General features: G+C 35.3%; 1 protein-coding gene across 1 annotated transcript in view; it reads right to left on the bottom strand.

Annotated features, from left to right (window-relative positions):
• TRHDE (thyrotropin releasing hormone degrading enzyme) overlaps positions 1-15679 on the bottom strand; it is a 368540-nt gene that overhangs the window by 101819 nt on the left and 251042 nt on the right. The window contains exon 7 of the mRNA XM_025476583.3: positions 6297-6362. Within this exon, the coding sequence (XP_025332368.3) occupies positions 6297-6362 (66 nt within the window). The remainder of the gene's footprint in view (positions 1-6296; positions 6363-15679) is intronic.

Below are 15679 nucleotides of genomic sequence, written 5' to 3'. Positions count from 1 at the left end.
AACACCAGCAATGATAACATTATTATCATATCACAACAAATTAGTGTGAAGTGTTAACCTTTCTACCTATAGTGTACTAAAACGGCCCAGTGACTTAAGTGAAATATGGAGAAATTTGAGCAAAATCTGTCTGTGGTTATTCATTTTAGATTAAGCATGATTCAGCTACCATCTGGATGGAAACACAATACCATCTCTTTAGCAAGGAAATGAACTTCAACACACTATCCCTGTTCCTCCATTATTCTATGACTTTTCATTTTTCTGAAAAATCTACATGCAATGGAGCAAACGCTCTCTCAGAAATGCAAGCCGGAAGTTATCAAATAAAAATCCTGTGTACATATGTTAACATAGAACTTCTCACTGGAACACAAGTTATTGAGTATGTTGTTGCTACTAATAATCCCTCTGGCTTTGTGCCTGTCATTACCTTCAGGCTATCAGAATTTTATGAGCACAAACCAATAATAATGATATTTCCCTTTTGCTTTTTATCCACACCTCATTGCCTTACATTGATTTGCATAAGCAATTTCTACCCTGATAATTGGAGCCAAACATCTTGTTCTGGGTTACCTTATGGAAAAGAGCAGTTAAATACTAATCAAGAGAAATCTTTTTATTCAACTACATTTTAGATGATATTGAATTACTCTCATTGGTTGAGCAAGAAGGTAACTCATTTTCTGACATGGATTTCAGGTTTTGAGTTTATAACAAGCTTAATAATGATGTTTCTTCACGATTTCAATTCCCTGGTGTTGACTCATAATAACATGAAGAATGGTGTCACGAGGTTCAAATCATTATAACAATATTGTTTTGTTTAAAAAGAAAAAGCAATAGTACTATGTAATAATTATTTTTTAATAGCTACTGAGCCAATCGATGTTATCTGAGGATTTCATAATTATAGCTTTATTCTTTTATTTCCAGAAAAGTAAGAGAAAACAAGAAAATATAACTAGGAGATTAAAACAAGTAAAAATGAAATAAGAAAGTTCAATGCCATGTAAAAAAAAAATTCTATCTAGGAGAATCATTACTTGAATTACCTCAGAAACAAGTGTATAGTACTTATATAGAATGAGGATTTGAGCTATAGGAGCATAAATTTTAAAAACAAAGTAAAAGAAATAGATCCTACTTTATTGCTTATATGCATAAGCATTACTACATGTGAGTGAAAATTAACAAATACACACTTACACAATAAGATCCCCAGGAAATACAGGTATAAGAACTGCTGGAAGATTCAGCAATACTTAAACAGTATTTTGGGTTGAAGATGGAATGAACTCTGACCACTCTCAGGAGACCCCGGTGTCACCAAAGCCTACTGAAGAAAGTCTTTCAAGGCACTTCTGGATAAAGACTGTGGATTAAACAAACCCATCTAATCTCGGTCCCTCCTAAAACTTAACTAGAACAACATCAAGTGTATGGGTATTTGTCTTTGTGATAGCTAAATATGTTGATTTTCTGAAGCCTATCAGTAGCTTCTCCGCCCTTTACTCCTCAAACCCTCCCAACAGTTTTAGAAAATTCATATACTCGATGCTAAATCCCTTTCTGTTTGAAATACCTACAATGAATTTGGTTTTGCTACTGTATTATGTGCCAGGAGTGGTATGTTCCAGCACACAGACCCTCAAGGTTGGGAATCTGCAATCTGTATTCCTGCCTTGATTAGATTTAGATGACTGATTATGGGGAATGAGGTCCTGGGAATCTATGGTTTTTAGCGTCCAACAGTTTCTTAAATTATCATCTGCATTTGTCTAAATGGAAGAACAGACTTTGGGAAAACAAATGATTGCTTCCATAGAACATTACCAGAGAATACAGAATTACAAAGTCTTTGAGAAGAAAGGCTGGTTCTGACGAGACAGGAGAGAATTGGAATGGGGACCTTGAAAGTCTAAATTCCACTGAACTTCCTTTGGAGTCAAAAGCAGCTCTTCTTTTCTCTAAAAAAAAAGTTAGTTGTCACTAGTTTGAATCCCTTTTAATGACACTCATTTGGGAGGAAGCTGATTCTCCTCAAGACCAAGCTGATTCTCCTCCTCTTCTAATTCACCTCAAAGCCATCAGACCCAAAGGTACCGTTGACTCCAGCTGATTCCAGGACTACACGTAGAAATTCTGACTTTAGGAAAGATAGTGTATACACTAAAAATCACCAAGAAATTGCAAAAAATCCTGAGATTTTTTGTCACCTGAGACAATCACAGCTTAATCATAAACCTGTGAGGTATTCAGAGCAAAATATGGAAGTGCAACAAAATACAAAAGATAACTAAAAAGCAAGGGAAATATAGTTTCCTAGTAGGAGACAAAAAGAAACTTCACCAGCAAAAATCTCTGTAATGACAAATGCTGGTCTGTTTTGACTGTGGTTACAGTACATGGAAGGTCTTATAGCCTTAATATTCAGATAATAACTAAAGACTCAAGAACAAGGAGTCACTCACTTTGGCACATCTAGTTTACAAAATTTTCCATAAAATTAATAGCTGTTCCCAAATTAAAGTATTAAACCCAAATTGTCTAACTAGTAAAATGCATCAAATAAATGTTACATTTGGAGAATCTGAAAGTTGGAAAAAAAATCTTAAAGAGTATTTAGTCCAACTCTTGCATTTCATAACTATAGAGTCAGGGGTGAAGAAGGATTTAGTGACCTGTAGAAAGCCTACCATTAATTAGAAACAGAAATGAGAATCGTTTTCATTGTCTCATGCTTCCCAAAATACACCAGCCATTATTTTGGGAAATAGATTATGTAAAACAGTAGATACATAGAGTTTGCAAAAATATAAACATTTCTATGCTTTAAAATATGTTATTTATGAGGGCATACATAATCCAACAGGGGTTCATGCTTGGTTTGCTCTATATTTCACTTTCAATTTAAACATCAAAACAGAAGCTGATTTATTAATGACAACCAGGACTAAATTTTTATGACTGTACATACTATTTACAAAAAGAAGTTTTGGGGCAATTTATTTTAAAACTATGCTAAACTGAACCACTTAAGCATCAAATAAAATTCAAGAAATAAGGGAATTAGACACACACACATACCAAAACCAATATCAAGAAGACCGGATCAAGGCAAGTTGTGATTATTCTGTATGAAACTATTTATTCGACTTTCTAATAGCTGATCAAATGAATTATATGGTTATTAGGTACAAAAACTTTTCTCCAAAAGTCTCTAGAGTCCCTTCCTACTGAGGAATATATGTGTGAACTGAAATGGAAAATATATTTTCCAATACAAAAAGTAGATGAATACAGTGGAATTGATACTCAAGACACTTTGTAAGTTAAATAAGAACATCTGAACTGATCTAGAAATTTTCCAGAAACCCACTACCTCTCTAGATCACTTTTATTATATTTAATAGATAAATATTATATTTAAAAATTATTTTATAGATATTAATATATATTATATGTTAGTATATACTTAGATTATAAATTTTATGTTGTGTATTTTAGATACTATATATAGTTGGCCCTTGAACAATATGGGTTTGAACTACACAGGTCCACTTAAACTTGGATTTTTTATAGTATAGTGTTGTAAAGGTATTTTCCTGTCCTTAACATTCAATAACACTTTTTCTCTAGCTTACTTTATTATAAGATTACAGCATACAATGAATGCATATAACATACAAATGTGTCAATTGACTGTTTATGTTATCAGTAAGTCTTCCAGTTAATAGTAAGATACTAGTAAAGTTTTGATCATCAATAGTTATGTGTGGATTTTTGGCTGTGTGTGTTTGGGGCGGGGGGGTGGTCAGTGCCCCAGCCTCTCTATTGTTCAAAGGTCAACTGTGTTGTATTTTATATGTTTGTGGTTATATTCATAAAATATATTGCCTTGTCTCCAAAAGGGTTTAAGACAGGTTGTAAGGATACAAAAATTGTAAGAGAACACAAATTTTAGAAGAAATTACCATTATAAGATTTGTCCCTGTGTGGAACATGAAAAGTCCCAGGAATAAACTGAAGAAAAGAAGGAGGACAGGAGGAAAGGCAAGAAAAAAGAGGGAGGAAGGAAGAAAAGAAAGGAGGGGAAAAAAACAACAACAATAACAAAAAAAGAAAGGAGGGAGAAAAAAAATGTAGATGACAAACATACTATTTGCAATTTGGGATTGACTCCACCTGTAAAGCTAACTCTGGATCTGTCTGGAACATAAACTTCCATTTGCCAACATAGAAAGAGCCATGGTTAGTGTAAAAACAATTAACAGATTTTCCAACAGAGGTAAGCACTCACGGTCCAGACTAGCTTCCACAGCAACATGTAAGCCAAGATTCCCCAGAGCCTGGTGGATGGGAAATATATTAACATCAACTTGGTGACCACTCAGCACCATGACACCAACTGTCTGTTCGGGAGGTCATTTCCAAAATGTAGCCCATACATCTTCATGCACAAGAGTTGATAATTTATCACCTAGACATAGGGATCTACTGTAAACTAATCCAAACTGCTGATGATACACTAAATCAGTTTGAGTGATGAGTATAAATAAAGCTGCAAGCGAAGTACTGAAGGATACAGAGCTATCTGATCAATGAGATGTCACAAGGCAAATGAAATGCAATGTTGACAAACATAGAGTCCCCTCAGCTGAAAATTAACCAAATCAAGCATCAGAGCATAAAGGCACACATTAATACAAGCTTCAAATAGAAGTTTAATATAATAGGAGTCCAAGGGTATGTTCTTTTTCAAATAAAACTGACAGTGGGTCCGTAGCAAAGAACATACTAAAAGTGGATGCATTTTGCATACCATCAGAAAACAAGATAAAGAAAAACTTTGCAAAACAATAATCCTTTTCAAATAATATAACTAGAGTTATTCAATGTGCTGAGCAACTCTATACACACCAGATGAGGAAAAACAATAAAAATTTTATACAGAAAATGATTTCACATCAACTTGCTACCAGGAAATCAAATTCAATTTGTGTTGCCCTCATGAAAGCTTAGCTAGTTTCTGGAACTGTCACGCTACAACTTCAACGGGGAAAAACAAAGGATTGGGGATAGGAAGGACATTCCTCGAGAGACAGTTGATATTCATGGAGGGCCCTCCTTGAGAAAAAAAGATCTTCTCGATGATGTGATCAGAATAGAGACTTTAGCACCCGGCAAATAAGTTTCACTAGAATTCAGCTATTCTGAAGGTGTCCCGAATGGAAAAAGCTAATTTAAGTAAGTTTCAGCCCCTGCTGGAACCAATCGGTAAGAATATTTTCTAAGGGAAATTATTCTTCAACAAATGTATACATTTTTTCTCTGTTGTGTTAAGTACATGTAGCCCTGTCATAACATATTTAACTCTTGCTTTGTATTTCATCTTTTAGTTTATTTTGGGTAAAGATAGAATTATACTACTAAAATATGACCTCATCCCATATGTAGTTTATTTAAATTTCAAAATGAAAAGCTTACTAAGAACAGATAAGATTGATTGCTCTCTCTGTCTTAGCATAATTGTATTTCAGGTGAACATCAATTTACTTTAAAGGACACTTCTAAGTAGCAGAATGCATCATAAATAATTCATCAATCACAGCTGCTAGAAACATGATTTACTCCAACAGATTCAATGGAATAAAAGTTCTATTTTTCTATATTTGTGTTTGCTTTAAAAAGTTTAAGAATCCTCCTTTTTAAAGAATCACTCTTAGATTCCATACTCCATACTGTAAATGCAGTATGATAACACTGTTTCTTTTTTCTTTCATTTAAAACATTGTATTTCCAATGGTAAAAACATTTAAACATCTCTGGAAGAAATAATTTATGCATATCAATCATAAAACAACAACATAAAAGGCACATGTCTGAAAAATTTCATTAAGATTTTCTCAAATACATAATTTTAGTAAGGCCAACAGAATTTATTTTCACTTTATATAAACTTTTATATCGTAGGAAAGAAAAGTAGGCTTTCAGGAAATCTTATGCCAATTATTGAGAATCTCGCATATTTGAAAAATATTCAATTTAAAAAATGCATATTAAGCAGATCTAAATTGCATAACAGTTCAAGTTTCACCAGTTGATACAGTAAGAATCCTATCTACCACTTTCATTTGTCATATGGAAAGACACTGCTTACCTTATTCATCTTAAAGTTTCCCAACAAATTCAGCAATTTTGAATTGGCAATTTCTCAAGCTGTGAAATCACTTTAGAATAAATATATTGACAAGGAAAATGTGAGAAAGAATAGAAAGCATCTTACTCACCTGTAAACCCCTTTGAAATACTGAATGGCCCATAAAATTAGCCAGCATTCTAATTAGAGCAGCACCCTGTAGGAAACAGTATTAAAAAAAAAAAAAAAGAAGAAGAAGAAGAAAATTTCAATCAAGTAACACGGTTCTAAAATTATCCTGTATCAATTAAAAAGTCTGCTTCATTCATGCTATTGTATTCTTATAAATAGAAAAGAAACAAGAGAATCATGAATCTAATATCCCACCTCACAGATAGCAATTGAATTTTTATTTTGTGGATCTAAAAGTTCTGTGGATATAAAACCAGTGACTTCTCAGGACAGTCTCCTGGACAGAGTGAGTATCTCAAGGCAATAATAAGCTGTAATTCAAGAGTAATAAAATTTTTATTGAACGCTGTATATGACAAAGTTAATAAAACATGGTTCTTGTTCTTACAAGCTCATAATCTAGTAAGGGACGGATACCCATGTTAATAAATAATCATATTAAAATACAGCTTTGGAGTAACATAGCCATTTACTCTACCCCTGGCTCAACTAAAAGTTGAGCTATAAAAGTGGAGTAGGGAGTACCAAGTATTCACACTGCTTGGGCTCAAATCCTGGCTCTGACACTCATCTTGCCATGTTTAAGTCAGGAAAATTACTTAACCTCTCTGCTCCTCACTTTTCTCACCTTGTAAAGTGTAGGCAGTAATAGCCCTTACTTTTTAAAAAGATTTTTAAGATTTATTTATTCATGAGAGAGAGGCAGAGGGAGAAGCAGGCTCTCTGCGGGGAGCCCGATGTAGGACTCGATCCCAGGACCCCAGGGTCATGACCTGAGCCGAAGGCAGACACTCAACCGCTGAGCCACTGGGGCACCCCGACTAATAGGCCTTATTTACTGTAACTGCTCTGAAGTTCACATGAATTACTATATATAAGGCGAACTGGGTCTGAAAACCAGGAACTGTGAAATGAGTGTTAGTTATTAGTATTAAATCAGGCTAATTGTTTTTATTTCCTGTCTACTTTGTTTAGAGGCTGGATGTAACAAACGTCCAAGTAAAACATGTGATCGATATAAATATTTAGAATAATGGAAGAAAATGGTAGTTTCAGAGCTTACCTCACCGACAACAATGACTATAATACTATAGAACAGTATCGGTGTGAAAGGATAGACACATAATCAATACAAAACAGTCCAAATGATGATTAAGCCTGGATAATCACAAATTCGTATGTGAAATATAAATGAGGCTTCAAGAAGATGTTTCAATCTGCACTAAGTTGTTTTAGCTACAAAACAGTGGGTTATGAGCAACATAAGTATAAATATAAATGACAGCTTGGTTTTCGGGGGGAGAAAGCTCCTTGACAGCTACAATATCCCACTTCGTACTCATTACAAATTCACACCCTCCAACAACTCATTTCTTACTAGTTGTCTCTTTTTCATAAGACAATCACACAGACCACACGTGGATTCATCTTGCCTGGAACTGAACTGTGGCAGCCACTCCAGGGACACAAAAATGAATTTTTATTATTTGTTAAAGATTGCTTCCCATAACTGGAATTTAATGCAATCCAATAACTCAAGCTCCATGAATCACCATTAAAGAAATGTCTCAAAAAATTTCAATCACCACCAAAAATGCTCCCAGAATTGGTATTTTATTCACAACTCAACGAATGATAAGCTGGACAAGCCATAGAGCTTCATGCCTCTTCTGATATATTTTCCTCCCACACCTTCCACTCTTTGCTCTTCCTTTCGCTTCTTCCTCTTTATCTTCTGCACACTTGTGTAAGTCCATAAAATATAAGCGCTTATGATTCAATCACAGGACCGGTTTAGAATTCCCTCTAGAACTTATCAGCTCTGCTCCTTGAATTTCCTTGACAAGCTCTCCTCCTATACATTTCCCAGGCTAATCTACCCACCCAGAGGGTAGAAACTGTCAGTTCTGCAGCAAAAACTAACCCTTGCCACCTGGGAAGTGAGACTTAGAATCTCAAGCAGTCAACTCAAACTTTCCTTCAGAACAGAATAGCCATCTTCAGATGATTTAAGTGTTTCCCTCCAGGTAATGATGACTTGGTCTCTTGTCAGGCTATAAAAACTATCAATTTAGCATGGTCTAATGGCAAGAGTCCTTTCTAATCATAAAGAATGTACCCGTTTTCCTGTCTTGGTTGAGTGCTAACAGGAAATAAAACCTAGAAATATAATCGATATTTAAAAGTTATATAATACCACTGAATTTCTTTTATTATTATACTGTGTAATTTAGTTAACTTTTAGAAAATGTGTCTGTGTTGCCCACTTGAACATTTAAAATTCTCCAGAGTAGCATGCACTCTTCTATATTTAACTAGCCTTTTCTTTCCAAAGCTAAATTTTGAAAATCCCTATATCAAAGAACTGCACAGACAGATGGGCTCTCCAACTGTTATCATTCAGCCAATATATACTGAGCACCTACTAGGTATGGATCATAACAAAGATCACACCTCTTAATGTGAGCATAATTCACCATAAACCTTTTAAAAAAAATAAAGAAGAAAGAAAGAAAACACCAAATCCCCTTTCAGCATATCTTTGAAACATTGTTTTCACCAAGCAAATATCATTTAAAATATGGTAACTTATATTCACTTGTGATTCAAAATTCTAGGCCCAATCAAAGAAAACGGATGTTGGGCAGCCTAAAGTAGCTTTATGGGAAATAAATACACTGTTTCTATAAGATTTTTATAAAGACTTGCTCAAGAAAACCCATCACTAAAAAAGATTAAAATAAAATAAAATAAAATAAAATAAAATAAAAATAAAGAAAAAGAAAAAGAAAAGAAAAAGAAAGAAAAGAAAAAGAAAAAGAAAAAGAAAAAGAAAAAGAAAACCCATCACTGTATCTGCTACACTAAGGTTCAGGGAGATACAAAGATGGAAGCTACCGATTTCTTTTAAAATCTCATAAAGAATATTTCAAAAAAGTATGCTTATAAACCCATTCCTCTTGTAGTAATTCTTCTCTATGGACTACTTTTTTCATTGAAGTTCTGAGCTAAAATTTCTTTCCTTTTACATTTTAGGCCTCCATATGTGTGTCCATCTTAGAGATAGTAAAGGTCTCCAGAGAAAGGGCTGTGTCCTCATGACTTGGTACCTGCTCCCTGTGCCTGGCTCAGAGAAGGTGTCCTCTCAACAGTATAACTGGGTGAGAGAGCAGGAGAAGTCAGTAAAAGCACAGCAATTACTTTGTATTCCTGAAGGCCACTCCGCCAGGATACACAGTTTATTACTTTATCAGTGTACATTAGTGATGAGCAATCACTTTGGAAGAGAGGGAGGTCTTCTCAACTAATTTATTCCTTTAACATATGCTTATTGAGTAAGGTAGGGAACTTAGTATCCTGTAGAATATAAATAGGAAAGCTAAAAGTTTCTGTCCTCAAGGACCTCAAAGCCTCCTAAGTGAAATGGGAAGATACAATATATTATATACAATGAATGGCAAAGAAATAAAATATTCTATTCTGTTTCCGAAGAGGGGAAAGTTCTTCTATCTGGAGGGATGCGGGATAAAGGGGGGTCTAAGAAAGTAAATGCTTGGGTTGGACTTTGAAAGACGGATGGGATTCCAGGAACAAAGTTAAACAGAGGGTAAAGAATGGCAACAATGGCCTTTGTATAGTCACGTGGGTGTGAAAGTGAGAAGCACAAGTAGGGAAGGTGACACCGAGGGACAAAGGGTATAAACCCAGGCAATAGAAGATCCAATGGGACGTAAGGTGTAAGCCATCGTTAGAAAAGAGTGAGTGCCAAGGCTAAGGAATTAGATCCTATTTAGAAGAGGAGGAAGGATTTTGGAAAGGTGGTTTTAAAAGTACAGTTTGCCCTCTAACGACAGGGATTTGAACTGCACTGGTCCACTTCCACACAGTTTTCTCAATAAGTACAGTACAGTATGTGTTTTCTCTCCCTTCTGATTTTAATAATGTAGCATCTATCTTACTTGACTGTAAGAATATAGAATATAATACACCTGGCACACAAAATAGGTGCTCATTGACTATGTAAGTTATGAGTAAGGCTTCCAGTCAACAGGAGGCTATTAGTAGTTAAGTTTTGGGGGAGTCAAAGTTATACACAGGTTTTTGCATGGGGTGGCAATGCCCCCAATCCCTGCACTGTTCAACTGACTTATCTATGATACTCCTAGGAGGAAGTAAAAGCACTAGAAGCAGAAGCAAATAACGGTAACAATGAAAATAAAATCATAGACAGGTTTAAGGAATAGAACAAAGATCACTTTCAACCTTAAAGCCTCCGTGACTAGAAGATGATATTAGCAGATATGTAGAATTTAAAAGGAAGGGCTAAAAAAAAAGGAAGGACTAGGTAAGTGAATACGGTAACAGCTGTTTAAAACTTGTGGAGTTTGAGGAACAGGTAGGGAACCAGAGGAAGAAAAGGCACATGCAACCACAGGAATGAAGTTCAGTGGCAGGTTATGATTGAAGACCTAAATTAGCATTTGTGGTGGGTGAGATCACTAAGAGAAAAGCACGAAGGTTTTAGTGAAGGAGAGAGAAAATAGAATCTTAGACTCTCTCTTTCCAGAGTCGGTATGATCTTCACTTGAGTGCCTGTAATAGGCACCCGATAAATAACCATTGCAAAAATCACTGAAGAAATGGAATTAAGAGCAAAAGATGACACATTGTGATATAAAAAAAAAAAAAAAAAAAAAACAAAAAAAAAACAGAAGTACTGGGTATAAGTAGTGTCATGTTTTAAGAATAAGTGCTTCAGATTTCAAGGGGAAAAAAATAGCTGAGAAGTCCAGAGTAGGTCACGTTTAAGCAAGAGCTATTTAAGTAGACTTGGTGTGAAAGCCAGATTGAAAAACAATGGAAACAGAAGGAAGAAAGAAAAAGCAATAAGCATGTTCACATGAGGTTTGTTTGCATTTTTCTTTTTGAGATTATGGGAGAAAATTTTATGCAAAGAAAAAGATGATCTAATGGAAACACAGTAAATCAAGAGAGAGCTTTTGGACCACGACTCTAGGATAACAGGGTAAAGAAAGAATTATGGTTTGGAAAACATAAGAACAATCTTCCCTTGAGGCAAGACAACAGCAGAAAGGGGAAGTAAAGATAAATAAGACATTCTGAAGTATATAACCCAGAAGTTGAGGGAATGGATTGTAAATTCTATCAAGTTGAACATTTGGCTTATCTGACTCACTGCGGTAGATTCATTGCAAAAAACAGTTCCTGGCCCATAGTAGGTTCTCAATAAATAATGAATAATTGATAGCCTGTCACTTCTCAGTAATACAGGGGATATAGTCCTGAGATTACGTGAATTGGAAAGTGGAACTAGGTTTGAAGTAACTCCAGTGAAAAGATAATGAGGAAGCAAGAATGTGGAAATGAGCAGAAAATTCATAAGTCCAAGTTGAAATGATTAATAATGTACCTTTCATTCATTAAGCACCTCCTAGATGCCATATTCACAGTACCATGAGGAAAATATCACTATCTTATTTGTCAGATCAGAAAATTGAGGCTTGAAAGGTGGTGTAGCTTGCCCAAATGAACACAGGTAGTAAGTTATGGACACAGCATTAGAAATCCATATCCAACTTCAATATCAGTGTCCTTAACCAACCTGGTTTATATTCTCTTGATCCTAAATCAAAATAGTTACATGATATTCCTCAGAAACACTGGAGACAGCAAGAACTTATAAAAAGAAAGGAAATTCTTAGAGTTACTCATTTCTTGGAATCAGCAGATGTTTCCCAAAAGAGGGGAATCTAATTCAATGAGACATAGTTGAAATAGTTGACCGATATGCACAGGATTGGGGATGAATTAGAAGATATAAATTGGTTGGCATAACAGAACTTGTGGCTAGACTAGGAGTCACAAAGCTGGTTTAGGACAGGTTGAGCAAGGAAAAAAAAAACACTAGCGAGGTTAAAAATAGTAAGATTTTTTGTCAGATGCTATATGTGGATATGGCAGCCATGAAAATGTACTGCTTAACATTTCTACTGTTGGCCCTCTGCATCTGCCACCACGAAAGCAGGGCCTTCCTCAGTGCACACACACCCAATGACTAAGCACAGCAGTGCAATTAATCAATGTGGGCCCATCCTGTTGAGATAGGGACTCCTATAACAGGAAATTCTGCTCTAAAGAGTCTCCATTGGCCTGGATGAATGTTTCCTGCAAACAGGTTGCAATCCGAAACTCTTATCACCCACTGCTTCTTCCTTCCCTGGCTCCTTGCACAGGCTGTGAGCTGCAGGGTAGTCTTGATAAGGCTCTCCCTACCTTCATGGGCTCCTCTCCCCCAATAAATATCTCACACACTACAGTGTCTTCTTCTTAGAAATCTGACCCAGTAGGACAACTTTAAATGCTGAGGTCCAAACTAATATAAATAGTTGGGGGGCAGGCTACTGGAATAAGCTGGCCATTTGTGTACCTTAATAATAACTAGCATGCACACCAAAACCAGATCTTCCCCTTCTTACTCTTCAAGAGGCCCTTTAGTGGGTATATTCCTACATTTCCCGTTATAGATGTGTTTGTCCTTCTTCAGGACAGAATCAGGTAAGGAATAATGTATCATTATATTCAGTTTACCTATAGGGGAGACTGAGGCCAAAGGACAAAGTAATTTATCCGAAGTTGCACAGGGGTTTGTGGTTACTAGAACTTGCCTCCAGACTTGGTTTTGTCTATTCAAGTTGTTGAGTTCTTGGATTCGCACAGAAACCATGAGGTAGAACTTTCTTGTTATTATCTAAGTTACTGGAAGGATTAGCCCATTGATTCTAAATCAAAGTATTTTTAAGATGTAAATTTCTAAATGATGTCTGTGCATTAAAACTGGATATGTGTGCAGATAACATGGTGTTCTCACGGGACTTGGTCCTGAAGAATGGCTTTTGGTCTGGAGTAAAAGCATATCTTACATCCTCCATGGTCTTTCAAAAATACATTTTTTTTTTTACAATAGTATGATAGCTAAGTTTAGGTCCTGAGGAAGAAAAAGATAAATATCTAATCCTGTACATTGCTCATTCATAAACTGATGACCAGAAAGAAAGGCTGATGCGGCAAGAGAGCAGAGAAGAGAAAAAAAGGACAAAGAAAGGTAAAGAAAGTTGATTCAACATAAGAAAGGAGACTTAATGTCCCCTTGCTCCAGTCACCCATGCTTGGAAGCGTGAAGTCCTCTTTGGCTTATTACTTCTGAGGCCAAGACTATCATTACACAGCAAAATTGTTCTACAGCCTTCCAGGGACAACCCCAGATGCATTTTCTTTCTCAAGTCCATCCTATGGACCACACCAGACTAATTGTGATAATTACTTCTGAAGAAGCATGTTTGCTAAAAGTCCTAGCTCTGTCACCTACTAGATGAAGAGCTTAGGCACACTGGATGAGCTCCGTCAGTACCTACATTAAAATATAAGAACAATGACTACCACTACTGATGATGGCGATGCTGCTGCTGCTGATGATGATGAAGATTATAGTTACCGCAAGATTTTTCTAAGTATTCATTTAAATAATTCATAGGAAGCACTTGAAACAGTGTTTGGCATCTAATACGCTTCGACAGGTATGTAGTTGTTATCACTGGCTTCATCATGACTGTCATTTTTATATTAGCTCCCTACCCCTAAACTCTTTGCTTTTTAACAAATTTCTTAAAGTAGCCAATCAAGTCCATACACAATGAAACTCACCATCGCCTACCAACACATTTTCCCCATATGGCCAAATAATCAGTTTCTACTCTAATTAAGCTGATCTTTTCATTATCCCATGAGCATTCCTTATGCCATCATGCTTTAATCATACTATTTACTGCAATAGCAATAATATTCTTTTTCAATCTTAAATTCTAAGTCCTATACGTTATTCAAAGGGACAGGGAAAGTCCACACTGTCATAGAATACTTTCCACAAATATTAGCTTTCAACGCTTTTCTCTCTGCTGCAGTCATAAATCCTTTAAGCCTGACTACACAATTTATCAAATTATTTTACATCCCTCACTAATTGCTTCATATGACTGCTCTTCTTTCCACAACTGGATGCAGCAGGTCATGTCATTTAGACTTATTGGCACACCTATTAGCTGTCAATGCTATAACTTTTCCATTGCCAGTGAAAGATGTTCCCGGCTAAGAGAAGTATCCACCAACTCCTTGCTGTTTTTAAATCAGTAATCCAAGCCCTGAGCTCGTAGCCAATACATAGGCCTCAATCTTCCCCATTATGAAATTCAGCATCTCCCCTGTACTGGAGACTTTTCATTCTTACTATTCCCAGGCAATGATATTCAAACAGTGCAATCTATATTTAAGTCAATAGGAAACCAAAAATGAGGACCACAGATCCAGAGACAAAGGAAATAGGGAGCTTTCAACAGTGTCCGAAATAGCAATTACATGAAAGTATTCAATTAAATAAATCTGAAACATAACAATACTGCAAATTCAAATGAATGTTCATGGAAGGACACAACATAAGAGCAGAAATAAACGGAACATAAAATCAAGAAATGGTTGAGAAGATGAAAAATAAAATATATCAGATGTATCCAGACTAATAGAAAAGTTCTGGAAAAAATTGCTCAAGGGGAAAAAGAAGGAATAAATATATCAAATGAACAATATTAAGAATAAAGATGGACATATAACCATTGAAAAAATTAAAAATAGTAAGGTAATACTATAACAACTCATGCTAATAAATATGAAAACTTAGATAAAAAGAATTTTCTATAAAACTAGACGCAAGAAGTAAAAATACTAATCATTGGTAAAAAATAAAAATTATAAAAACCACACACACACACACACACACACACACACACATCCATGCCAAACAGTTTTGCAGCAACTCAACTTTAAAGGAAATTCTGTAACATGTTATCCTTGCCTTATACAAATTACTATAAGGAAGAAAAAAAAAAGAGCAAAATCTTAGCATTTTTTTGATTCCTGTATAACTGATCGGCAAATTGGATAAAGTAAATGATAGTCTAATCTCATTTTGATCATGTATGGAAATTATATATATATGTATATATTATGTATAATTCATCACATCAAGGACTAAAAGAGATAAAGTATATAATGATCTCAATATACGTGGGAAAAACATTTGCTATGACTTAGCATTCATTCAAAATAATATATCTTAGTAAGGTGGGAAAAGAAGGGAATTCATTAACATGTTAAAGGGCATCTTCAAAAAATACACTGAATAGTGAAACATTATATGCATTCTCCTTAAAATGAGAGACAAAAATGGCCTCTGTTAATACTTACATTCAACAGTACAATAGAACAAGTAAA

Source organism: Canis lupus, chromosome 10 (genome assembly GCF_003254725.2).
Source record: "Canis lupus dingo isolate Sandy chromosome 10, ASM325472v2, whole genome shotgun sequence".
Classification (NCBI taxonomy): Eukaryota; Metazoa; Chordata; class Mammalia; order Carnivora; family Canidae; genus Canis; species Canis lupus.
The sequence above is the reverse complement of the archived record's forward strand: the minus strand, read 5'-3'. Positions and strand labels throughout refer to the sequence as shown.